The sequence below is a fragment of the Sylvia atricapilla genome, chromosome 19 (assembly GCF_009819655.1).
Source record: "Sylvia atricapilla isolate bSylAtr1 chromosome 19, bSylAtr1.pri, whole genome shotgun sequence".
Taxonomy (NCBI): domain Eukaryota; kingdom Metazoa; phylum Chordata; class Aves; order Passeriformes; family Sylviidae; genus Sylvia; species Sylvia atricapilla.
Genome location: NC_089158.1, coordinates 7,019,136 through 7,045,733, shown reverse-complemented (window position 1 = coordinate 7,045,733; position 26,598 = coordinate 7,019,136). Strand labels below are relative to the sequence as shown.

Genomic DNA, 26,598 nt, shown 5'->3' with positions numbered 1-26,598 from the left:
GGACATGGTTTAGTGGTGGACTTGGCAACATGAGGTTTGTGGTTGGATTTAACGATCATAAATGTGTTTTCCGACCTAACTGAGTCAATGATTGTCCGTGCTGATCCCAGCACTGGGTTGCTGGGTTTGCCTGTGTCCTCCTGGGAGCCATCAGCTCTGTCCAGGGAGGTGTCCACTTAACCTTCCCAGAGCATCTTCTGCTTCAGGGTCTTGTGTACGAGAATTTCTTTCTTATTGATTAAAAGGCCTTGCTGATTTTTTAGCTGTGATCATGGTAATGTAATTTGCTAGCCACTTCTCTTCTGTTGGGAAAGGTGGTGGATAACTCTTCTCGTGAATGATGCTGTACCCAGCTCTAGGGGTAGGTGTTGTATCCCTTTAGTTTTTCGTTTTCAGGTTGAGGAGGCCTCACAGTTCCCTCTGTGGAAGCTAAGCTGTCCCTTTGGTTATCCTTCTTGCCTGGCTCTGTGGCCTCCTGAAGATTAATCAGGTGTAACCCCAAAAATCTCATTCCCAAACAATAATAGATAACAACTCAGGAGTTGGGCTTGGATCCTTGTGGGTCCCTTCCAGCACAGGGTATCCCCATGAACTGGCCTATTCAAGTAACAAGGGAATACTCCAAGTTGTGCTGAAGTTAATATTAGCAGTGGACTTTTATGTAGAGAAAATATTGACTGGTATCTTTGTTCAGCAAATCCTCAGTTATTATGCCTAGTCACACTTGTTTTATTGTATTCTTTTGTCAAGGAGTATTAAGCAGATTTGCAAATGTTCACAGCATCAGAGGCTTGGAAAGAATGTAGGCCATGGAAACTTCAAGGAGTGATGATTAATAAAGGAGAGTTTCGTGGTATTGAAGTCTGGAAGTCTTTTAACTGTCAGTTCCCTGATTGTTGGGAGTTTATTTTTGTAACCTTTCTTAAGTGCAAATTCAGATATTTTGGATTTTTCTTTACAGATGTTTTCCTAAGCTGCCTTTTGAGTGCTGCATTTAATTTAGTGGAGGTTCTGAAGTTCAGACTTGGGTGTAGCACTGGGCAGTCAGAAGGAAAAGCACTTGATTAGTCATGTCACTTGAAAAACTGCTTTTTATATCTGTGCAAAGTGGCCAGTCTTTCCTCTACAGTTGATTAATGCAAGTTTGAAAAATTGCTTAACTTTTGTTATGATTAAATGTTGTGTTTGACAAATGAGATATGAAGCAATGATAGATCATTTCACAGTGAGGGATTTTTTTCAGGGGAAAACGGTGCTTATTATGCTTCAGTTGAGTATTTTACACTACAGATATACAAATTGCTCATGGAAATCAGAAGATCCTTCCTTGTACTGAGAACCTAGAAGGCTGATACTTAATTAGAGTAATCACAGCCTTTGCAGTATTGTCTCCAGGCTTAGGACTAATGCCAGTTCTTGTGTGTATTTATACAAGGACAGTGTTAATTTGGAGTTCTCTAATGAAATGATGAAGCATCTGCTTGCTTGGTGGTTAAAAAAATTACTTCTAGTATTGCAGGCAGTGCTGAAGTCAGAATTTTGTGGTTTCTGAGGAGCTGCTTTGCTCAGGAGGTGCCCTGGGCTGTGAGCAGGACCTGCCATAGTCCAACTCTTTCCAGGTTGTTCTCAAAGACTCTTGACTTGTACTTTCCCTCCCAAGAAGAACTGAGCTTAACAACCAACAGCCTGCTTCAGATTGTTTGGGTAATAAGAGGGATTATGTTTTAAATCAAGTTTGGGATGTATTTAAAACTCATTTAGCTCCTAAAATAGAGTTGGTGCATGCTGCTGTCGCTGGAGGATTGCACATCTGCGATTCCCAGATCTGAGTCTAAAAAATGCCTTTGTGCTTTCTTCAGGGAGCTGGAGCGACTGAGCAACCTGGTGGGGAAACCCTCAGAGAACCATCCCCTGCACAACAGTGGGCTCCTGAGCCTGGACCCTGTGCAGGACAAAACCCCCCTCTACAGCCAACTCCTCCAGGCCTACAAATGGTCAAACAAGGTAACAAAATACATCTGGGTGGTGTGGGTGTGTATTCCCATTGCATGTTGGAGTAGCCAAACAGCAGAGCTCTCAGCGTTTGGAGATGGCAAAAGGGCTGACTTTTTTTTTGGAATTGAGGAGCATAATATGTACCGAAATGTACTTTCAAGGATAAAATCATGTTTTAATTAAGAGGAGACTTTTCTCTGATACCAAGGCGTGCCCTTGATCTCAAAGGGGATATTAACTCCCTTTAGCATCTTATGTAGATGTAAATTAAAAGTATGTTGTGTCCTTGCATCTGGCAGTAAACACTTTAGTGGGATATTAGAACAGAGAATCAACGCCTTAGGTCACCTCCAAACTATTTCTAGGGAAGAGTCCTGTAGGGAAGTTGCCATCATCAGAAATGTTGAAGCCTTTACCCTACAACTTTCTGCCCATGGTCTGAAAAGCAGCTTTGTATTCAGCAGCTTTGACATCCCTCCTATTTTCATTTCATATATATGGCATTGAATTTTAAGTAATGTTAAAAGAGAAAGGCAGATAATATTAATGTAGTCTTTTACATTTAAAAAAAATTGGTTTTGCTGAAAGAAGCTTCTTTCTCAACAGCATATTTTAGTTTCATAAACCTGTATGTGAATATCTGTAGGATTTGGATTGGTATGTTCTCTTTTCTACTCTGAACAATCTACTTGTGTGTCAAAAGTACTCCTTTCCTCTCCTAATTTTCTTCAATAGGTAAATGTGGCATTGCAGTTATTGCTGGCCTCTGAGCACTGTTGTGTTTCAGGTTGCCTGTTCCCATCCTGATCTTTTTGAACATGCCTGTTACTTTTTATAGAAGTATTAAGATGAGTAAGTATTTTAACAGCTTTTTTAAAATTACGTTTGAAATACTGTAAGCTGTTAAGAAATGTAAAAGATGGATAAATTTCTGTTACAGTAATTATTAGTAGTAAGTGTGTCCAGAGTTGTAGCCTTTAATACCCTTATGCAAGACAGCAGGAGTAAGCAGGAATTATAAATCTGAAAATATGTAGAGCATTAAAAGAAACCATTCCTCTTTAAATTATTTATTATGATACGTGAGCCAGGAAGACTTTGAGAGTACACAAATACTTTGTAGGCAAATTCTTGTTGTACATTGAGCCAACCATTCTAACATTATTCCGATTTAGGATAGGATACTCCAATAATGTTTGTATGAATACCAATAATATTCATACAATAATGGGTCACAATACAAAGAAGTGTTAATGTTTTTTAAAACCAGTAGAATTTGGCATTGAGAGAAATTTGGTATAATTGGAAAACGGGGGACAGGAAAGATTTTTAAGTGGAGATTTAGTAATTGAGAAAATATTTCATGTTCGCTTGTGTTCCTTGCTGTTCACAGATTATTGGCACTGAAGAAAAAATAATTAATTTGCTACTTTCAGCAAAAGTAAAACTAGGAAAACTTACAAACTTGTCAGGTAGTTAAGTCTTCAGGGATTTAATTACTTCTTTAGGTCATTATCAGAGTAAACTCAGGCAGTAATGAAATAGCTTTACAGAGCTGTTCTGATGTAGTTTTTTATTAACTTAGAGTGTTACGGAGCTTTGAAGAGCAATTTTTTGTAATCCCGGATTCTGATTTCAGAAAGCTGGAAGTTTTAGTATCCTGTGCACTCATCTTCATAATTAAATGTTGCAGGAGAAAAACAGTACCTTTTATTTTAGCTGTGAGACAGAAGTCAGAGACAACAGAGCTAAAAGAAAAACACTGGCTAAGTTGCAGGAAATGTGTTGCCTGTGTGAGAGTGTGAGCTGCTGGCTTTACCAGCACACATCCTTCTATTCCTGCTTAATTCTTCATTGCTAAATACACTGCTGGAATAAGAGTTATTTCATTACTTCTTCTGGCTGCCTTCGATTCTTATTATGTGTCTCTTGTTTCCAGCTGCTTTGCAGGGATGGGTTTGAAGTGATGGTCTGTCAATACACTTTCGGTCTGCCTGCATTTAATGTTTAATTTGTGACCCCTTGGTGGCTTGCCTGCTTGTATTTTTGATGAGCTGAGATAAGGGCATTTTCCTCTGCCTTTGATTGTTCATGCATTACTGATGGCATGAAGGGCCCCATGGCTGCCAGGGGAGGAGACTTCTGGGGCTGTGGTGCCATTCCAAAAGAACATTCACGAAATACAAGGAAAATGAGTGCCCAGATTGTGCTGCATGTCTCAATGCGTTCTGCTTATTCTTAAGACATGAGGAGACTGTTAAAAGGCACTTTTAGGACAATGATAGGTAAGGTTGGTAATAACTGGGCTACCTATGAGAAGCAAATTGAGTATATCAAAGCACTGTCCTGTGGCTCATGAGATACTGAATGTTAGAATAGCTGTTTCTTTCTATATGCAGCTTTGTTTTGATGTTGGGTGCAGCAAATGCCTGATTTTTTTCTGGTCTTGGATGCATGGACAAGTTTTTGGGTTGAGTAGCAGTGCTGGATGTGGAATGGAGTGAAGGTCATAGTCACAGGCATAAATGGAAAATGCTGAGTTTAAGATGTGAGTGTTGACATAGGAGATGAGACTAAGCTGACACTTTCTGGCTTGGTTTATTTACCATCATTAATACTTGTAGCTGTGCTTGGCTGTGTATTTGGAGAAGAGTCACTTTCAGGTGCAAAATTACTGACCCCTTTGGCTGAGTGCGGTAGAGATGAGTTGCATTTAATTGTGATTTCACAGATACTTGCCCTGAACCTTTTTTTACTGCTCCTGTGAGTCACAACAGTGGTCCCTCCATTTCTGATTGTAAGTTTAAATGCTTCAGGAGTAAGAAGAAGTCCAGTGGGAAGAATGAAAACTTCCCTTACAGAAGTGTGTTATCTTGGCAGGGCTTGTTATTTATGAGCACCTGCTCTCCTGATATTTACTTACTGTAGTTTATCCAATAGTTTTGCAGATGGTAAAGTTGTCTGTGTAATGGAAGCAGCTGTTTGGGAACACAACAGCTTGTCAAATGCATTAATTGCATACACACACAGCTGTAAAGGAACTTTCCTTTTTCAGGTGTTTAACAGCTCTCACCAAGCCATAGCTGAAAAACACAGGAAGTTTATTTTATTGCAAGTAACAGCTAAGTGGTTTTTCTTCTTTGCTTTAATTTACTTTATGTATCAGTAGAAATCATGGAAGTGAATTACTTTGCTGCCTGTGGGGTGCATGGAGGCGTGTAGTAGCCATGGAGCAGTATTTAGGTCTAGTTGATAAATTTCTTTCCCCCTCCTCTTCAATTTTATTTAAGAAAAGAGGTTATCTTTATTACAATTGAAGTGCTGTTTCCCAGAAGGATCCATATGTACCCTCTAATGTAATACTGAAGATATAATATTAGATAAGGTAGAAATGAGCTATCATTGTGCAAGGTTAATGCAGAGAGAGTATTATGGGTAAGACAGGATGTTTGTAGATAGCAGTAGGGTTTTTTTTTTTTCTCATGGACTGTCTCTGTTGAGTCACTGCACTTGAATTCTGGGTTTAGTAGTTATGTACATCTTGGCAGTTGATTTTTTTTTTTTTCTGTAATATACTGCTGTGTCTGAGCAGGTGAAATCTGAGATGACAGCAGCAGTCAGGAGGGCTTCTGGTTGGTGTGTGTGTGGCCTGATGCTGCCTGGAGCACTCTGGGCTGGGTCTGCAGAGGCTCTGCCTTATCCCTCATTACCAGCTGCCTGCTTCTTGCATTATCTTGGAATTCAAGGGAGATCACCACAGAGTGAAAGGCATCGGCTAAGTTTAGATGAAAGGAGTTTTTGAAAGTCACTTTCTAGACTGAAATACTGATTAAGTTTTGGTGGGTGTTTTTTTTTAAGAGATGTGACTTCAGATTTGTGGTAGGTGCTGCAAGAGCTCTCTTCTCTTCAGGCTCCTATGCCAGGTGCCCTTGTGCCACCCTTCCCAGCTGCCAGTGCTGCTTGTTTCCTGCAGGAGATGAGACCACCAACTCATGAACATCAGCTTCCTTTACTAAGCAAATGCCTGGTTCTCAATATTTGTTCTCAATACTGAGTGACAGGTTTTGTAGGGGGAGCAAATACTTGTTGGTGCTGTGTTTATTCAATATTATGCTTCTCCATACATGAAATGTTCAATGAAGCTTGTGGTGGTGTGGTCACTTGATCCAGCTGCAGTCATGCTGGTGATCAGAGCAGGTGCAGGTTTTTGGAATCCAGGAGTGTCAGCTCATCCTCTGAGTGGTAAAAACTTTGGGTTTCCATCTGCAGCTTCAGTGAGGTTATTTATGGCCTGCAGTGTGTACTTGCTCATCCTTTGCCCTTGGTAAAGTGTGCCATGCCCTCGCCCTGTGGGTGCCCGAGGCAGTGCCTGTTAAGGGGTTTCCACTGGCTCTAGTGGAACAGAAAATGGTGTATTTTATGTCCACTGAGCAAGGAAAATGCTTTTTTGGGCAGGTTTCCCCTCTCTTGCTGGGGTGCTGTTAAGTAGTTTGTGTCCCACACTTGAGCTTTAATCACTGTAGGGTTTTTTTGCTTGTTTGTTTAGGTGCAGGGTGTGTGCAGAATGGATCAACTCCCAAACCAACACTCCAGAATTACTTTCAGCCCCTGAAGGAATGCTGTGTTTGTTGGAGAGCAGCAAACTCAGTCTCCCTTGCATTGCTGAGTGACAGCAGCATCAGCTGAGTTCACTTGATCAAGTAAAAATAGTCTTCTGCAAGTCATCTTTCCTTCTCCCCCTTCCTTTGCAGTGAAAGGTTTGTGTTCAGACCTTCAAATAATTTTATTAACAGCAGTAGAAGTGGGGAAACCGAGAGCAATTGTAGTCTTAAACAGGTGATGTTATTCTAATTTTTTCCTTGATTTTTCACTTGACTGAAGTGCAGTGTTGTATCCCCTGCTGTTTTCAGAGTTGCATTTGTCCATGTGATTTACTCCAGTTCCAACTCTTCTTGAACCCGTGTGTGTAGGTGTGTGTGAGGGGTGGTGGTATTGTTACATCTTCATGAGATGCTGCTTACAAAACGTGATAACCATGTGTTTGGGAAGGCTGTTTTCTGCTGCTTCAAGCAGGAGGCAAAAAACCAACTTTTCTGACTTTATAACTTTTTGGGGAAGTAGGATTTATATCAAATTATTTAATTTACTTTTCTGTGAAAAAAGTTATTTTGGCAACTCGGATAAACATTAAAATGTCTGTGCATTATAAGTTTTCTAAGTGAACAAAGCTGGACAGGAGTTGTCATAAATTTATTGAAGGTAATATGCTGGGAAATACAAAATGAAAAAAACATTATTGTTGATCTGCATGTGGAAATAGGCTAAAAATATTTGGATTTAAATTTGTTGCTTTATAGCTTCCTCTTGTTTTTACATAAGTTTAAAATCGAACTGTTAAGATTACCATTAATGAGTTAAAATGATTTTCTGTCACATGACTGAAGAGAAAAGGTACAGATAGGTTTTGTTCATTAAATTATTTTGATATGTTCTCTGATAAATTATTTGTATGAATTGTGTTTATTGTAGGGCTCAAAAAAACCCCAATCAATAGAACATGTAGAGAAAGACCAGACTTGTTACAGCTGCACTTGGTAGCTTAGTATTGATTAGACACGAATACTGAGTTTAATGACAATAAATGACATTCAATGTTAACCATGATAGTATTGAAACACTGCAGAACAGGGAAAAAAATTACTTCATCTTGATTGTAAAAGGACATGCTCATTCCACGGAACATCAGTTTTGAATTTGGTTGTGCTCAAACATGGGGAATTTATTGTAGTTCTACAGTAGCATGGACAATGTAACTGGATTATTGTGTGGGCGCTTCTTGGGAATTTCAGTCAGGTGGCCAAAATGTTGTCCTTTCAGGACTTTTTTTTTTTTTCCCTACAGAAATGCAACATTATAATGTTGTGACATGCTATTACAGGGAGATCCACAGATTCCGGAGGGATCTGATTTGTAAGAGTAGAATCAGAGCTTCCTAGAGGGAGCTGCATTGGGAACTCCAGCTGTGGGCTCCCTTGCTGTGCAGATCAGCCACAGGAATTTATATTCCTGTCACTGCAGAAATGAGTGGAACAGACTGGTTGGTTTTGTAAACGGGGCAAAAAATAGGAGCTGGGCCACTTGGATTCTATTCCTGCTTTTCTTACTAATTGTTGTAACCTTGAACAGGACACACAAATTTTTTACTGTGCCTCATTTTTCGTGCAGATAAAAGAGGATAATATCACTTAACCTACTTCTTGGGAGAATTTCTAGTCTAAATGTGTCCCGAGTGCATTGGGTTCTTTGGACAGAAATGTGTTGTAGGTGCCAGGTATTATACAGGCAGTGACTAATGCTATTTGCTTGGCAGTCTGGAAACATGTCCTTTATGGGCTTTTAATTCTGTGTGATTTTGGGCAAATATGAGATGAAATGCCCTTGCTGTTCAGAATTACATGAATGTTCTGGTTTTTAGGGGTTTTTTTTTTAGTATGACTGGGAAACAGGTGGTTACCTCTCTGTTTCCAACTGCTGCAGTTATTAATTACTGCTCAGTTGTCTGCCTGGAGAATACTGACTTTTCTTATTGTTGATTTTAGTGACCAGCCATGGCAGGAGTGGCCAATTCAGGTAGTGTGGAAATTATCCTTGATGTTAGAATGATGAGGGGAAAAAGCACTGGAAAAGCTGTGGTGAGGAAGAAAGTGCTTGTACCAAAATGTAACTTCAATAGTCAATGTGTGCTTTACTGGAGAAAGAAAAAGGTGGGACATGAACTTTTTCTGAAGGTGTTTAAGCCCTGCAATGATAGTTTAAAAGAAGAACATGAATATGGTGAGAGAGGGGGGAAATGGTGAAAACCATAAGGAAAACAGGGAAGCTTGTAATAATAGCAACAGCAAAGGCAGAATCACCAGCTCCTGCTTGTTGGACAGGGTTTGTTTTCCCTGGAGGTCCTACCTAAGGCAGTGTCAGGGGCATTAGAGATGGATAACATCAGTTGTGTTTCCTCTTTGGCAATGCATCTTCCCTCCTCAGCCATGAATCCCTGGAATCTTCAGCTCTTAGACTCTGTCTCTTTGCCTTTGATTTTTATGTTGGTTTCCCACAAAAGTCCAAACAAAGGGCTATTGTAACCATTTTATTGTTATCTTATAGCTATAAAAGTGGTTTTAACACCTGATAATATGAATGGAAGGAAATGAAAATTGCCAATGTGGTTTTTTCCTTGCACTATGGAAAGTTATCACGGCAGGTGAGAATTTCCTACATATGCTAGTAGAGAAATTAGTTGAATTTATTTGGCATTTTAGTAGACTGAGGTTACACTGTTATAAGAGACATGAGGAGTAACTTGTTGCTTAAAAAATGAGAAATAATTATCCTTTGGTTCTGACTTATTTTTGCTACCTAGTTTTGAATGGTTTATATCTGTGATCCTCCCAGAGTTATCACAGTAATAAGTCACACCAGAATGCTGTTGTGAAGGTTATGTGTCCAAACAGAATTGCCTTTCTTACTGAGTTCTTTCTAGAATATTTTGTTTCAGATCTGAAGCAGCCTGAGAGCAATGATATGGTCTTTTTCTATTGTTATGCCTGGTGTTCATTGCTATTCAACAGTATTTTTCAAGGCTCTGATCAAAATAATGCTGTAAGCAGTACCAGTCTCACTTTTCCTAATTATGGGAAGTGATCTATCAATAACACACTATTATAAATCACAGCCCCCTTGTCAGCTGGTGGGAATTATTTAATGCTTTGCAACACCTTTATTTGCTAATGAGTGGGTTTTTTTTCCCCTGTTTCTTTGATAAGTATTAATGTCCTAGCTGTTAGCCTATTTCAGGATGGAAATGATTGATGTGGCTCTGTTCTACCCAAAACACTTCTGCCCACTCCTGGTTCTTCCCCCTCCAACTCCTTTTTTTCCCTCTGCAAGAACTACTTGTACAATTCATGCTGGATGGCTCAGATATGGAATTTATAAGGCAGTGATCATTTTCCCTTTCCAAGTTGTGTGATGTGGTCATCAAACTAAATGAAAACTGCCTTGCTTTGTGAGGAGTTTGAATGCAGCTAAGCCAGGCACAGACACAGAAATTCATGGTACAGTCACATCAGAGCAGCAGAAAAGGCTTTACTTTCAGAATCTGAGGAATGCAGCAGAGAATAACTGGAAATCCATGTTGTCTGGGGATTAATTGATGAATATGCAGGACTGCAGAACAAGAGCAGCCTTGTGAGAAAGCCTCAGACCCAGCATTGCTTTGAATTTCCAGTTCTCCTGCTGCCTCAGCTCTCCATGGCTCAGACTGACTTGCTGCTGGTGATAAAGCCTGACCATCTCGTGGATGGTGCCACCATGAAAGCACAAAGAATGTTTTCAGACACTCAGTGTCCTTTCTTGCTTTCTTTGAGGCAAATTAAAAATATTTGTGAAGCATTTGCTGACCTTCATATGAAGGGCATTCAAGGAATATGAACACTAATATAAAATAACTGATGCAGGTGATAAGCATCCCACAGGTATTCTTCATACGGAAAAGATTTTTTTTGTCCCTTCTAGAGGAAATCAAATAAAATGGAAAATTTAATGATGTCACCCTGTTGCTCTCTACTTTTGTTGTTGTCAGGTCTTTTATTTGTGACTGTTATTTGGTTTGTTTAATGCAAAAGGGTACTCATCTGTATTCCTCTTTGAGTTCTTGTTTGAAGTTACTGAAGTTGTGCCCCCCCAGACAGTTCACAGTGGATTTATTTGTTTGAATTGCATATAAGCAATGCTCAGCTCTTCCCTATTGTATCTTAATCTCATGCTGTTGATAATTGGGTACCAAAATATGGAGATGATTTCACAGCTAATAAAATTGAGACAAGTCAGTGTAAGGAACTGTATGAGCATGTAATCAAAACTGCATTTCTGACCACTGGTTGCTGCTTTGTGGAAATGTTTGGCAAAAAGGTGACAGCATTTTTCTGTTCAGCAGGAGCTGAGACTGAGCTGCTGATGTTAAAGGTGTAAACCAGAGTGTCTGTGGAGATCCCCTCTTGGGGGTCAATGCAGACTGATTTTTATTTTCCTGGGAGGGAAGAGTAATCCTGCCCTGGACAAAAGGTGGTGTTTTGTGGCTCTGTGACAGCTGAAGAATGTGACTAAGAAATGACAGACCATGACATCCGAACCATGACTGGATAAGAACTGTAGGTGCTGTAACTCTGTGCCTGTTGTCAGGTGTCTTGAGTAGTTCCAGAACCATGTCTTGGCTCTCCTGGCATCTGAGTGGTGCTGTGGTTGGGTTGGTTTGGGGATTGACAGGAAAATAGAAAAGGGATCAGGATATGATCATTGCACTCAGAGTTGCTTCACTCCCAGCTCCGTTTGCTGCTGGTATATTTTCTTGGTATGAGCTAGCATTTAAATCTACTAGAGCTGTCAAATCCTGAAGTTCTGGAAATAAAGACACTTATCAGTACATGTTATCATGTCCTTTGCTGATACAAGATTAGCCCAAGCATTTATAGCAGTCCATTTAATCTAATTTTAAGTGCCTGAATGTAATGGTTCTTGCAGAAGAAACAAAAACCATGAATAAATCTTTTAACCACTGACACTTGTTCAGTTACAGTGTATGTGGAAAAAGATGTCCTTTGAATTAATAAAAGAAGATTTAATGAAAGCTGATTGATTCTACCGGGTGCTAGTCTTTCACATTTTTGATCTTTTCACAGAAAGATCAAAAGTTTCTGTATCCTGAGCAGCAGTTACCTTGTTGTGCTCTTTTCTGAAGTTCTTGGCTTAGTGTGAAGCATTCGGTCAGGTTTTGGAGCTGCACTGAGTGTGCTGGAAGCATAAGCCCTTGAGTTAAAATACCCAAATCTGGACTGGAGGTGAGCAGTCTGAGAGGAGATATGGCACATGGCTGCAGTTGCATGATTGCCTGGTCTTCAAGTGAGTTAAAAATGCATTTCCTGGGGTTGTACGTGTTTTTATATGCTCGTGAATTTGCTTGTTCTCAGATAGCTCTTCTTCAAAAGGCCAGCTGCTGACAGCTGACAGTAATAACTAATATCCTTATTAGATGGAATTAGCATGAATCATCATTATGAGAAGTAATGACCATGTTGAAATGCTCAGGGTGTTTTCAAGATTATCTCAGACTTGGTTGGCAGGCAGGGTGTAATGGCTGCATCGTACAGCGTGTAATGAAATCACAAAGGTCTTTGATGTTCAGAGTTGTGCTTTGGAACAAACAGTCCAATTCAAAACCAGTGCAGTCTTGATTAATTTGGTTGTTGTATCTGGATTCTCTAAGCTCCTGTAACTGGTAGTGGCAGAGTACTAAAGGTGCTCTGTGTACTGCATGGGCCATTAGACACAAAGGAATTGTGTCTTGATGTGACATTTTACAGTATATTCTAAAATAGATGTATTTACTTCTCATTACATGAAACTGCGATTCCTGGGGAAATCAATATTGAAAATACCCACTAAAAGCCTCCCAGGATCTGCAAGCATGCACAAAAAGGAGCTGGATGCATGTGCTATTACCCACAAGTGGTGGGTTAAAGTGAATTATTTTAATCTTTTCATGTCGACATCAATTCAGGATATTTTCCTTACTGCACCAGCCTGTTACTGCTGCAGAAGATGCAGAGAATGTGGACTGGAGCAGCAAGAGTCCTCAGGTGTCTTTAAACTGTTTTAAGCTGCCCATGGTTTGAAAATATTCAAGAATCTGTGATATGAGCTGTTTGACATTTTTCCTATTCCAAATGCTCAAAGGAATAAATCTACATAAAGAGTGTTAAAATGAGAGAGTCTTTGTGACAACGTCTGGATCTCAGAATGTTACTTTATTTCTCTTTTGGCTGACCACCACGATAAAACAGCTGAATCAAATACGTGCTTTTATGTATAAAATACATTTTTTGAGTTTTGACAGCTTGTTTCCAGTTTTAGTCTAATTCAGTTTGAAACAGCTGTTCCTGATCTCTGCAAAACAGTTTTCTGATGGAAATCATGACATTCTCAACTACTGCAGTGTTGCTGGGCTCGCTCTCATTTCAGATGGTGGCTTTTCTTTATGGGCGAAGAATTCCTCGTTCAGGGAAAGTGTCACTTTTGTATCAAACAAGCTGCACTTAAAAAGATAATGGCTTCCTCCTCCTTCGGAGGTTATCCCTCAGTGAGGGTGGATATATGTTTCTCTTTTGAGAAAAAACATCCCTGTGTGTTTTACCATTAGTTAGATTTTTATTCTAATGTTCCCTGCCCTACCCATCTGCTTTCAGTTGGGTTCTATTTAGAGTCTTCTCTGCAGTTGTCTCTGCACTCAGACTTAACAAGTTCTCTGCTTTGCCGTCTGCTTCAGTTTTACTCTGGAGTCAAATCTTGTATTTTCAGAATTTTCAGTGTAGCATTTTCAGTTTGCTCAGTGCCATCTTTTCTTTTTTCCTTTTTTTTTTTTTTTTTTTTTTTTTTGGCTGCACTGCTTGATGCTTCTTCCAAAGCTGTTTGTAGGAATTTCATAGATCACAGAGCTGATCAAGTCTGTAAGCTCTCTTGTGCCTGATAAAGCACCAGCTAACCTTTCATTTCCAATTTTCTGGTTCTTTTGGACATCCTGCATGTAATACAGAGTGAAGTGAATAACTTCCAGCTTAAAAGAACTTGCTATGTAATTGACTCTGTGAACACGAGTGTGTGATGTGGACTTCCCAAAGCACTTCTGATGGGGAGGATGAAGATTTTGGCAGCATTGCCAAGTTTGTCGTGGGGCTGGAGGGACTCTGGAGTTGTCCATCCTCCTCTTTACTCTGGCCTTAGCTTGCTGGATGAGGTTTCACGAGTCTCTTTGTTGTGCATGTCTTTTTCTATCTGTAAAATGTCTAACTGTAAAATAAGGGTTGTGCTACAGAGTGACTGCTCAGAGAAATCTGAGAGATGCTGCACATGAGCAGGATCCCTGATCCTCACTTCCAAGGCCACTAAGGACAAACAGCATCCTAATATCTCTTTTGAAGTTGGCTTTTTTTCTGAAGGACAGTTTATCAGCTGAGCTAAAACTACCATCCAACACAACAGGAAAGCTTTAAAGCTTTACTTCCTAAAGAGCTGTTAAATATGTTTTCCGTTCCAAATTCAATGTTTTGCCTGGCAAATATTTTGGAGTGTTTGTAGTTCTCCTTGTATTTATTTTTTTCCCACAGTCTAAAAAAGCAGACTTGGGGCTGCATTAGGATTAAGTGAGATTAGAAACATCTTCTTTCCATCTCTCTTGTGTACCTCATATGGATAAATCCTAATTGTATTGATATTGCATTCATCCTGCAAGAATCTTAAGACCTTTAGTGTCTGCTGATGCTGCAGTTTTGATGGTGTGTTTTTCTTGCAAGTGAAATCAATTCAGACAAATCTTGGTAACTTTTACAGCGAAATAAAATGACTATGCCAGGCAGGCACGGGAAGTTTTTTAAACATGGCCATGCTCTTAGATCACACACGGGGTTGTTCCAGCAGAATCGATTGGTTGATCTACTAGATTTAAAGGTCAACTGTAATCACATTTCAGGAAGATTGAAGAAGATATAAAATTGCTACTGTGCTTTTCTGGGTCACATACCCGCTTGTGGTGCTCTTTGCTTTTCCCCTGTACATCTTCATTTGCTCAGCCAGAGCATCAATACAGAAAGGGCACAAGTCAATGTGCTCGCTTTCTGCTGTCGATGAGGGAGCTACTTAGTTGTTATTTCCTCCAAGCCAATACTTTCCCTCTGGAAGAGCTGAAGCAGAGAAGAGTTCACTGCACCCGACGGGTTTGGAAGGAACAAATCTCTCTTCGAGGGAAAAGCTGTGAGGAGAGCTGCAGTCTGGCTGTCTCGTTAGATAATCCACACAGTTGCTTGAGCTGATGCATCCCAGGGATGATTTTTGCTGTTCAAAGAGCACCACAGGTGCAGAGAGTCAGCAGAACCCCCTTTTCATGTGTGAGGACCTTCAAAAGAACTTCTCATACTCCTGTTTCATGCTGCACTTGCTGCTGTACAGGTGTCCATAGAGACCAGGCAGCTTTGGAATATTCTGTTTTGTAAATTTGGTGTTTCAAAGTCGTATTTCCATGTTATAGGCAACAATATCTGCACATACATGTGAATAAATTTCCTGTTAATTTTTTGCAAGAGCCCAAATGAAACAACTGTGTTGCTACAAGCAGGTTGCATGAATTAAAAGCAGCAGGGACGTGGAATATTCACCTGCTCAGATAAAATTAATTTTCCCTGCAAAGTAAAAGAGTCTAGAAATCAAAAAGGGGTTGATGGGTGGAAAGAGGTTTAATTTAGGTTGATAAACCTAAACACATTACTGTTAAAGTTTGTTCTCTCATGAACCTTGTTATTGCTTTATCGATTTGATAGGACTTTATTCATGAAGTTTTGCCCTTTTCCTGTACTGAGAAACTTGTGTGGATCTTCCATGGAATAACAGAGAAGTTTAAAATGGAGTAGACATTAATGGCATGGGAGCTGTTCCTGAATCAGGGAGTACAGCATTGCAGATACTTTTAGCTAATCTTACAACAAATTTCAAAGTAACTTTATGATTTTTTTTGTGGCTAGTAAATGCATATTTGCTGATGGTCGGGCTACAGAGAGGGTTTTGTTGTGTTAGCAGAACACAGAAAGATGATTCTCTTATTTAAGAGTCACATTCCTTCAAAAAAATCTGCTGTAGGTCATGTTAACTGTTTTGCAAAGGTTATTTGTAGTAGAACTCTCTGAGCCTAAATGAACTCAGAGAGTGCATCTTCATATGTGCTAACTTGCAAAATGTAGTAATTCCCAGATGGATGGAAATCAGGGTCTGTGGCTTTTCTCTAAGCATCCATGACCTGCTTTTAAAGCAGACATGGACATAGAGCAGTGGCTGAAGGCTCTGCTTGAGTGGGCTGAGGAGACATTTATTGTGCATTTATTTAAGGTGCCCTTTTTCAGAGATTCTTGCTCTGCTGGCTGCCTAAATTCAGTCTGTGTTTTGCTTTGTCAGCCACTGTGAAGTCTGGAAAACTAATGTCTCATGTTCACTGCTCTTATGGTAAAGATGGAAAGGGGTTCTTTTCTAAATAAATAATGGACTAGGGAAAGTTTTCAGAGACTTGCATGAACAAACTGGAGTAGCAGCACATCCTTTGTGGCTTTCTCAGTGGCTGATGAAGTCAAACATGCCTTGGCTGAATGATTTGGTTTTTCTTTTCTTACAAGTTGCTTAAATATATTCTTTCTTTTAACCTTTGTCGATGTTTGTTTGTCTTCATTAAAAGGATACTTAGGGAAACGATTAATCTTGTAAAGGGCAGAAGTAGTTTAAGAAGGGTACTGCAAATGCAGTTATTAATTTCATGTCTGCTGTTGGATGTCATCCTGACCAGTAGGTTAGAAAGATTCCTGCAGGAACTTCAGAGAGGTTGAAAACAAGAATCTGTGACATGTTCATGAGGTTTTCAGGCTGCAGGGAATTGTCAGGTTATGAAAGAATGCTTCTGTGCAAAAGGAAGTTTGCAAAGTCAGAAAAACTTGCCAGTAGGATTGTTAGTGTCATGTAACTTTATGCCTTTTTCTCTTCTTGTTTTTCCTTCAAATCACAGGGCTTTATATCCTTTCTTGGGTTTGGTAATTGTAACAGCAGATGCTGCTTGGAATTGAAACAGTTTAATATATGATCCATCAGTTGCCTGAATAAAATACCCATTAGAAAAGGGGAAGAATAATCCCTTTATTATAAAGAGCACTTGAACAAAGGTCTTTAATCAATCTCAGTATTTGCTTTCTTGAGAAGAGCAATGCCAGCGGCCGCAGTCCTGGCAGGAGGGTGCTGAGACTGTACACACAGGTTCTGTTCTAATTCTTGTACAATGTCTTAGGCTTAAGTCTGAAAAAAGAGAAATAGATCTTCCTTAGAAAGAACTTGCTTTGATTTTCTATTTGATTATTACTTTAAAGAACAGTAACATTTGGTTTCTCGCTAAGAGTGGTGATAAACTTGTGCTTTTGAGGTTTACAAGCCCACCCCAAGTGCAGGCAGTTGTGGGCTGCTGCTGAATTCTAAACCATTTGTAAAACTGTGTGCAGAGGCCTTTTACCAACATCAGCAACTGTGTCAGTGAGTTATGATTTAAGAAAAATAATAGACATATTCTACAGTAAAACAGTCGTTTTGGTGGATTTTTTTTTTAAATTAAAACAATCCTGCAGGTGAAACAGGAATATGTCAGCATAATCTGTAGCTGAATAGCATCACCTGTCATGATGTGCAAGGCAAGATGATATTTCCTCTGCTAAATCCAGCTACTGAGCTTGCCCTTTAAACAACCTGATTTATCACAGGAAACTTGCAGAGGAAGAAGAATCCTATGCTTGGCTTTAAATTGAGGCTTTCACCTGTGCTCTGATTCCATACTGAGTATATATTTATTTTAAGAGGTTCTTACGGTCAAAGAGTTTGTAATGTTTTGGCCTTTCTGAAAAGTTTTGTGCTAGATTTTTAGCTTATTTTAAGACCTTGCATAACTGGTATATTGCTTAGTCACAATGGCCTTGAAAAGCAATACTTCAAAAAAAATTAGTCTGAGGTCCTTACGCACTTGTCAAGAACTCCTTCGCCCCGCTCTTCCTGTGTTGATGTGTTTGTTGATGTGTTCCCTGCCATTGCCTCTGGGTACGTCCTCAAGGCTCAAACAGAGCCATTTCCATTTGGAACCAGCTTCTTGTCTCCTCCAGCATGGAGTTGGAAACTTCCTTTGGCAAATTTTGGTTTTGTTCCACGTAAATAAGCCTGCCAGAAAGAAAAGCAAACCCTAAAACCCCCTCAGCTTTGGTAATGCTGCCCGGTGCAGTCTGTGCCATCTCCATGGTTTTGAGCCTTCATTATGCAGCTTGCACTCCACACACTTTTTATTTAAAGCAGGGCTAAAAGTAGAACCAAATAGCTGACGTTCAGAGACGTTTGGTGTGATGCAGAATTCCTGGGAGGGGGCCGGGACAGGAAGAGGAGCACTGCTCCTGCCGGGTGGATGGAGCTCATTTATTTGCGCAGAGCTGTCTGTGCAGGACTCTCGGAAAAACTCGGAAGGAGCCCACGCTTGATCATGGAATATAGGCCAACTGTAATAAGAACTTCTGTTTTCTTTTAATCTCGTTTACTTTTCTTTTGTTTTATCCTCTGAAATGATGGAATTTGGTTTGCTGTGGCTGTTACAGCCAGGCAGACCATTGCTGCTGAGCTATTGCAGCGTCCCTGTGCCGACTGCTTTTCATGGAGCCATCTCCATATTGCAGAGCCATCTGTTTTCCTTACTGTCCAGGCATTGGGCTCAGTAGTATGAATTACTGACTGCTCCTTAGCTTTGAATTGTTCCTGTTTGTTCAGCGTGCCGCCAGCAAGGCTTCAGCTCCCCAGCACCATTTTTAAGTTTTCCTTGCTCTTTTATGTTTTTGTGAATGCCTCAGGCAAAAACGATAGTCGAGCGAATTGTCAGTTGTTCGTGTTGCTGAATTATTGGCTTGATAAAATAAACTTTGTGAGGTAGGTAGGCAGTGTCCTCATTAAAAAAGATTTTGTAGCTGGAGAAGTGATGGAAACAAGTTCAAAAATCATGGTTTGTGAGAAGCAGTGTCTCGCTCCCCCACCGCCCCAGTTTCCTTAAATGCACACCAGTTTGTCATGCTGCTGGTGCTATGAGCTCATACAGAAAGATCCTTTTTGGTTGTGTAAGTACATGCTCTGCTGAAGTTGAGGATACTTTCAGAAAACTTAGTGCTGAATTTATCAGCTCCATGTCTGCTTGGAAATTGTATTTGTAATATAAAATTCCAACTGTAACTGTAATGTAACAGTTGCATCAGGGTTCTTTTTAAGTGTAATTTCCTTGTCTGTCTTCAAGACCAAATGATACAGGTTTGGAGTTTGTTTTCTGTTTTCTACGATGCATTTTTATATTCCCACTTGCAGTGATTCTCCAAAGTTCTGCACCCACAATACTGCAGTGGTAGGCACCATGCTGTGCTCAGCTCCATAGGGAGTTTGCTTCTGGCCAGCTCAGAACTGTTGGAGTAGGAGTTACTTTGGTTTTTCAGGTGAAGAAAATAAGACTATAAAGTAGAGTATTCTGTGGCTGTTCAGGACTGGCAAGCTTTGGAAGGTGGCACACCATCTATATGGGATGCATTGAGGTTTTTATGGGAAGCAGGCAGTAGGATGAATTTGATACCAGTCCACAATAGGGTGATGTTGACATTTTGGTACAACACAGACTGACGTGTAGAGGTGTCTGTGCTGTTTCACAGACTCAGCTGGACTTTTTGGAATTACCCAGTTCAGGGATGGGTGTGATAACAGCTGTGAACTGGGTGATGCAGGTGCAGGGAAGGAGAACCCTCTCAGAACCTCACTGGCTCTTTGCAGAGATAAAGATTTAATTTTTTTCCCCACCTTTTGTTTGTTTTTTTTTCTTGGTATTGGGGAACATTCAGAAAAAAAGGTCAGCAGTGTTCATTTCTTCTGCAGGGGCTTGTAGGCAGCGTGGCCTTCAGCAGAGATGGGTGAAGTCATTAAAACAATCACTGATATTTATCTTATGATTGAAGGAGGAAACACAGCCTGAATGAAGCTGTGTAGATGCATTTCCTATTCCAATCCAATATTATTCCCTTGCCTCTTGTGCTCTGGTCATTAGAGCTTTTAATTTACCTTCCAGCGAACGTGCCAGATGAGCCGCTGTGAGCGGCCACATTTCTGTTTATTTTTCTGATGGTGGCCATCTGAAGCAGTAGATTGATGTCTGCAATTTTTACTTCATTAGTTATGAAGTCCACAAGGCAGTGAGAGGAATTTTTGTTTACTTGGTGCCTTGAACTGAGGTACCGATAAACTGCTGGGCTTTGATCTGGTAGGATTTTCATAGTGAATATCAAGATACAGAAATAAGGTATGTCCAGGTTTAAATGAGGATCTGAAATGTCTGTGGGCTGGATGGCCAACATTTAAGTGGTAATTGGATTGTTGAAGAGTGCCTGCAAGACAGCCAGTGCATGGAAAATCAAATATATGTCGGTCTCCTTTGAAATCCATGAAAAATAATAATTTCCATTTTCCTGTGGCTTTAACTGTGTCCCACAGCAACATAAAAATGGCTCAATCTCCAAGTCTTAAAACCCTGTGATAACACCAGTGCAAATTCCTAGCTAAGTAATGAATCTCTAATGTTTGTAATTTCCACAAAGTATTTTCCCGGTTCTGTAGTGGCAGTCAGTGTTAGGAATCCTGTAGGGTTTGTGTGGGTGGGGACATTTTTTTTGCTCAATACAGTGACAGCTGCAAGTCTGGTCTTCAGAAGCCTGGGTTTGGCCCTGAGTATCATTCCCCTTCCCCTCTGTTCCTATTTTAAGCCCAGTAAAGAGAAGCATATGTTTTCTTGCATCAGCTATGTCGGTGTTACCTTGTGAGGCATGACAAGGTCATGTGTTTGTATGGCAAAAGAGGAAATCTCAAATTGTCTTTGAGCTGTCTCAGAACTGCTTTTTTTTTTTTTTTTTTTTTTTTTCTTGTGATATATTAAAGATTTCCATGATGTACATGGTTAAATTTTGATTCATGTAGGTATGCATGTGTTGATGCTACAGTGCTGCTCCTGAAATTGGTACTGTTATATTATTAATATTGCAGATCATGCCAAGGAGGTGTCTTGCATTTAATACAGAACATAAGAAGGTTTGCCTACCCCATATGAAAATCTCAAATTGGAACTGAAGATGCTATAAAAATTTAAAAGGAACAAGGTCAGCCTGAAAATTGCATATTTTAAAAAGCAGAAAATCATCTATTTTTAACAGCAAATTTCCTTACCTGTTAGTACCTTTACTAATAACATTTTCAGTTATTAACACTTGAAAATGGTTTTAAGCATCATTTTAATTGTATAACTACCTAGTTACCATTTGTCTGTCTAGTGTTCATTTATATGGGATTTTCTAGTTGAGAGACATGAGAACTGAGCCAGAAGCATTTGGGTTCCTGTGCTCCTTCTGTGTGATCAAACACATCAATTTATTCCACTCATGAAAGAAAAGATAATGGATGGCTCACCTGCTTTTTACCAACATCTACTGAGGGTGGAAGTGGGTAAGAGGCTTCTTCATTATAGCAAAAAAAACCCCAAAAAAGACCCCAGTAATTGAAAATAGAAGTTTAACAAATTTGGACTGCTGCTGAGGTGGATGGTTTAAGCACCTGTGGTAATTAAGCATGGGAAGAATTGGAGGGAAATAATCTGGGACTTCCCTTCCTTGGAATTGAAAGTTCAGTATCTCTGTTTCTAACTGGATTTCAAAGAATATCTGGCAGGATGTGCTTTATTTCCAATTAGTGGCTGGTCCAGACAGAAAGTTACAATGGACTGCTCCAGACTGATCTTTTATTTCAGGTGATAGAAGTGGGGGTAGGGATTCCAACCTTGCCTGGCTGGAAGCCTCTTCTGGCTGCTTCAAAGACTTGCTCAGCACCTGACTGCAGTCATTATCTACAGAAACTCTACTATAAATACAGTACGTAGTAAAAACATTTAGTGCTCTTAAAAATCTGAGATTCCTCAGATCCACACCCAGCATGAGTGGAATAAGAATTGTGAAGGTAAATTTAACAGTATTTGTAAAGAAGCAGCATAAAGCAGGAAAATATGGTAGAAGGCATCTGAGAGAAGTGTGGGCATTGTGTGAGATCCTGCAAATAACATTCTGTGCATGAAAACGGTGCTGAGTAACTGCCTCTTCATCCATGAGATCCTGCAGACTGTGGTAATTTGAGGTCTGGAAAGAAGCACATAATGAAAGTCTGAATCCTTAGCACAGGCAGACTGATTTAGATTGCACAGGCATTATGAAGCATTTCCTAGTTACGGGATTCTTCATTTATAACCTTAATTTTAATGTAACTTTTTTAGCATACCTAAAAATACATGAAAAAATGCTGCTTTTCTCCTCCAGTGCACAATATTTCTTGGGTCAGCACAAAAACCTTCCACCTCCCTCTAAAACGATGTGTTGTAAATACCTAAATAAATACAATAAAAAGCTTTTGGAGAGGATTTCTTCCTTTTGGTTCTAGCGAGAGAGGAGTAAATAAAGTAATTGATGTGCCCTGCTAGCTGTCGAGCAAGTTTCATGTCCAAGTTTCGTGTGTGGCTTGTCTTTCCTTTGGCATGCAGAGAGAAGCAGCGGATTTTAGCACCTCGCCTACAGCATCCACCTCCTGACAGCAAAACTTGTCAATAGAGAAGCATTCAGCACTTCATTATTTCTACAACCTGAGCGCATTTGCAAATTAATTGATGTGTGGGAGGAAAGGCATCTGCTATTGTAGAAGCCCTTAACTGTTGCAGCAAAACTAGAAATAAACTGCTTAGCTGTAGTGAGCTGATATGCTGTTGCAGGTGTTGGAGCCTCTGAAGTGGATTTTGTCCTTTTTTCTTGTCGTTTTTGATATTAACAAAAAAACAAAAACTCAAGCAACCCAAACTTCTTGCAGAATTGTGACCATGGAAAACCAGCACAGTAAAGATAATACCCTGTATATTTCTATATGGTTGCTAGCAAGTAATTTCATATTTCTTGCTGGCTCAGCACCAAAAGAGAGTTTTAATTAGGCCTGTAATGAATGACTGGGAGCGTTTTAAAGGCTATTAATCTTGTAGTGTAATTGAGTTAATTATAATATCATTATAAGCTCCCATGAAAATAGGATGAAGTGTATTCCATTTGTTTTACTCCTAAAGATATTTCTGAGGTCCCCCAGCTTCATCTCAAATGCTCCCACTGCAAGTCTTCAACATAGAAAACTGTAAAAGCATTTCCTGTGTCATTGCACCAGACCTCCTGTAGTGCATCATCCCAGTCCCAGGCTCTCTGAGCTGCCCCTTTCCTGGAGCTGCAGGTAACTCCTTGCAGTGCAGTGTCTTTAGTTTGCATTTCCCACAGTAGTATTTCCTTGTTTTTCCAGTTTCCGATCAGTAACTCACCCGAGTGTGGCAGATGAGAGTAAGAATATGCGATCTATTTTCAGAAATAAAGATTACAGCAGCTTTCGAACTGTTACTCTTTGTGCTGTGGCAAAAAAAAAAAAAATGTGTAGCAAAAGAGGTGTTTTTTTGCAAAACATATGGCTCTTCCACTCGTTCAGACTACAGTAAGTTTGGGATTTGGTTGTAAAACATCTCTGTGCTTTTTGCACTCTCTAGTCAGAGTGTGACATCTCCAACAGATGGACACATAAACTTTCCATAATCCGCTTCTTTCGTTTCAGAAGAGGGGATGAGATTCTCATCTGTAAAAGTTGTTGAGGAAAACCTAATGTGTCAAAATCTGTTGTGTGCGTAGACACGGGGATGTGAAAATGTGATGGGGACTCAGCTCAGCCCTGGAGTTTTGCTGGTTCTGGGACTCCCTGTCCGCAGTGAGGTCAGCCCTGCTTTTGGACTTCAAACCTCCTTAGAGCACTTGCCAGAGAGGCTCAAGTTGGGCATGAGGAAGGATTTCTCTGCAGAAAGGGTGCTCAGGCGTTGGAAGGGGCTGGCCAGGAAGGTGAAGTCACCATCCCTGGATGTGGCACTCAGTGCTCTGGTCAAGTTGACACCAGATTTGGCTGAAGACAGCATCCTATTTGCTTTTTGCAACCCTGCATTAATGGGATTGTCTTGGTTTAATGGTTTTAAAGTCTACAATCAGGAGTTTCCAACTTTCACCCTGCTGGGATGGTAGAACTGCCTTTTTTTCTTTCAGGAACTTTGCTGGTCACACTTTTATGTTTTCCATCCTCTTGACTATTACAGATTTTGTAAATAGTTTAGAAATGCCAGCTTGTGATGTATGGGCCTCTTTAACATTTCTTTGATTTATGTGCACTATGCTGAAAAAAAGCAGAGGAAGCATATTATTCTGGAAAAGAATGTTGCCAGTCTTCCATTTTTTCAGTCTTAGTTAAGAGCTACACTTTTATCAATCAAACCTGATAGAATCTTTTTGCATTCCCAAAAACATTCATAACTTAACTCTTTGATGTCTAAAGAAATAATTTGCCCAAGACTTTTATAGATGTCTACTTAATTTTTGTTACCTCACTCAAAATACCTTTTAATCTGATTTTCCAGAAGCTCCAGACACCTGTGGTGGTTGCAGGGTTTGTCTCTGTAAGAGTCCCTGGTGTTAAATGGGAGGGATGGGAGTTAAAACCTCTTACTCAAACTCTAGCTGTAACAGTGACCTTTAATTTAAGATTTACTCTTATTTGTGGATGGATATTTTCTGTGGGTTGCTTTCTAGAAAAGGTGGATAAATTAATCTGATCATGAATATTCTGTAGCAGGAATGTTCTTACAGGGAAATCGGCCTCGTGCATTCTGTTCCAAAACTCTCCAGCTTCAAGCTTTAATTGCTTGTTGCTAGAGGGCTGGAAATCAGCATCCCCTGCAGCCTTGCTTCAGGATGCCTGCTAGATGTAAAGAAAGATATTAGCAAAAGTAACCATTTAAGGAAGAATTAGCTCCTAATTTGGCAACTTCAGCTCAGTTTAAACAATATTTCTTCAACCCCTTTTGCTGGTACGGTGGGGTGGTCACCTCGAGCAGGAGTGGTGATGTCTGGTGTGGCTTGACAAAGCCTTGGAATGGACTGTGGAGTTGTGATCTTCCAATTTCCCCTTCAGGAAAGCCACAGGAGACTGAGGAAAGGCAGGTTTCCCTGTGCTGGCAGGAAAACCCTCAGCTGGGCTCTTGTCACACACTCAGTATGGTTATCTGCCTAAAGCCTAAAGATATTGTGCATTTTAATTATTGTGCAAGTGACCAAAGCTAAGGAAAGGCATTTAACAGAAGTTAAAATAATTAAATTTAATGAGTTAGGGAAAGAATAAATCAGCAGCACAAGTACTGGGTGTTGTTATTTCCATTCCACTGCTCACCCACTAATGGTTTTTCCTCATGTCTGCTTTGCCTGCCTGTCTCCCCTTTGTCTGATTGTGCACTGTACTGGCTGGATTTACATACACTGCACCATGTAGACATTTTATTGAAGAGTATTAATTTCTTGATTTGTCTGTGAAGTGCTTTGTTTGTCGTGGTAAAGGCCACCCTCAGAGCTGCAAATCATAACATGGTGCTGGACAGTTTGGGGAGTGTGTACCTGATTGCAGCTCTTTATTCTGCCATTTGGGTTTAAAGTATCTTCCCATTTCTTATCTAAGCACCTGAGCACCCCCTGTCACAGAGGCAGCAGGTCATTCTTCATACTGATACAGCTGCCAGCTGAGCCCCTGACACCAAAGATTTAGTCTAGGGCTTTGGAAAATACTAATTTTAGCAGGAGAGCAGTGTCTCCAGAGTTCTGCTGGCTGTTTAAGGGAGCATGGAGCTCTGGGGGAAAGTACTAATTGTGTCCTTATCTTGGAGTTTAATGATGACTTCCCCTGCTACAGATTATTTGTCCTATACGAAGATAATGCTTCTGTCAAAAAGGAATTAGGATTTTCTGTCAGATATTGATCATGTGCACTTCTTGGGTCTTTAGGCTTTAATGAAGTCCATTAAAGGAACACACAGTTGTGAATACACCTCACAGAATGACACTAAGGCCATTTACCTATTCTGGGCAACCTCTGTATCAACTCCTGCCTTCAGTTCAGGGTTACTTGAAAATGCTGCTGTTTGTTACTGCACCTGGTTTTATTTTGTCATTTGGATGCAGAACACAATGTAATAATTCTGCTTTGCTTTTTGTGATTCTGTTATATGTTTATGTTGTAGCTGCATATATAATGAAATAAATGCCAGTTCATTTAGTTATCTTTCAGTAAATATGTGTGTTCAAACCCTTCAGAATACCTGGAGGTATAGACATTTTAAGCATAAAATACAGTTATTCTTCTAAAGAGTAAATAAAGTAGCTTGTAACCCCAGATTATGATTACTGTACCTCTTTATCCATTTCAAACCCTAGATCCCTTTAAAATTCAGCCTGGTGGCTGTGTAGGGTCCCTTTGTTTTGATGTTATCCAAAAAGCAAGAATATGGCACTTCTGTAACTATTAAGTGGATTTCAGAACATTTTTTAAAAACATAGAGAAGTAGTGGCTTTTGCAGAGACTTGAGGCAGTGCCGGTCATTTTATTGGCAGCAGGGATGCAGATGCTGAAGTTCTGACCAATTCCTTGAAGAAAGTGCCATGAGATTTGCTATCTCTGCATGGTAAAAAGCCAAAGACTTGCAAGCAGTATTGGAGTGAGGGAACATTCATCAGCAGTCATTCATCAGCAGAACTTCAATGCTTTCGAAAGAAAAGTATGGGAAGAGCACACTTTAGGGCAGAAATCTGACACTAATTAAAACAGCACTCTCAGCAAAAATAGGAATTCAGAGTCATTGGAATAAACCTGTAGCAAAGACAAAAAGAAGCAGGGATGTGTATCAATGCATTTCCTACTGTTGTGTCATTATAGATATAAATAAATAAAAACATCTCAGCTTGTTTTTCAACTCCCTGGGTCAGGAAGGGAGGGAGGAGA

At 40.0% G+C, this 26,598-nt stretch overlaps 1 protein-coding gene across 1 annotated transcript in view; it reads left to right on the top strand.

Annotated features, from left to right (window-relative positions):
- MED27 (mediator complex subunit 27) overlaps nucleotides 1-26,598 on the top strand; it is an 83,563-nt gene that overhangs the window by 838 nt on the left and 56,127 nt on the right. The window contains exon 2 of the mRNA XM_066332795.1: nucleotides 1,860-2,004. Coding sequence (XP_066188892.1) covers nucleotides 1,860-2,004 — 145 coding nt within the window. The remainder of the gene's footprint in view (nucleotides 1-1,859; nucleotides 2,005-26,598) is intronic.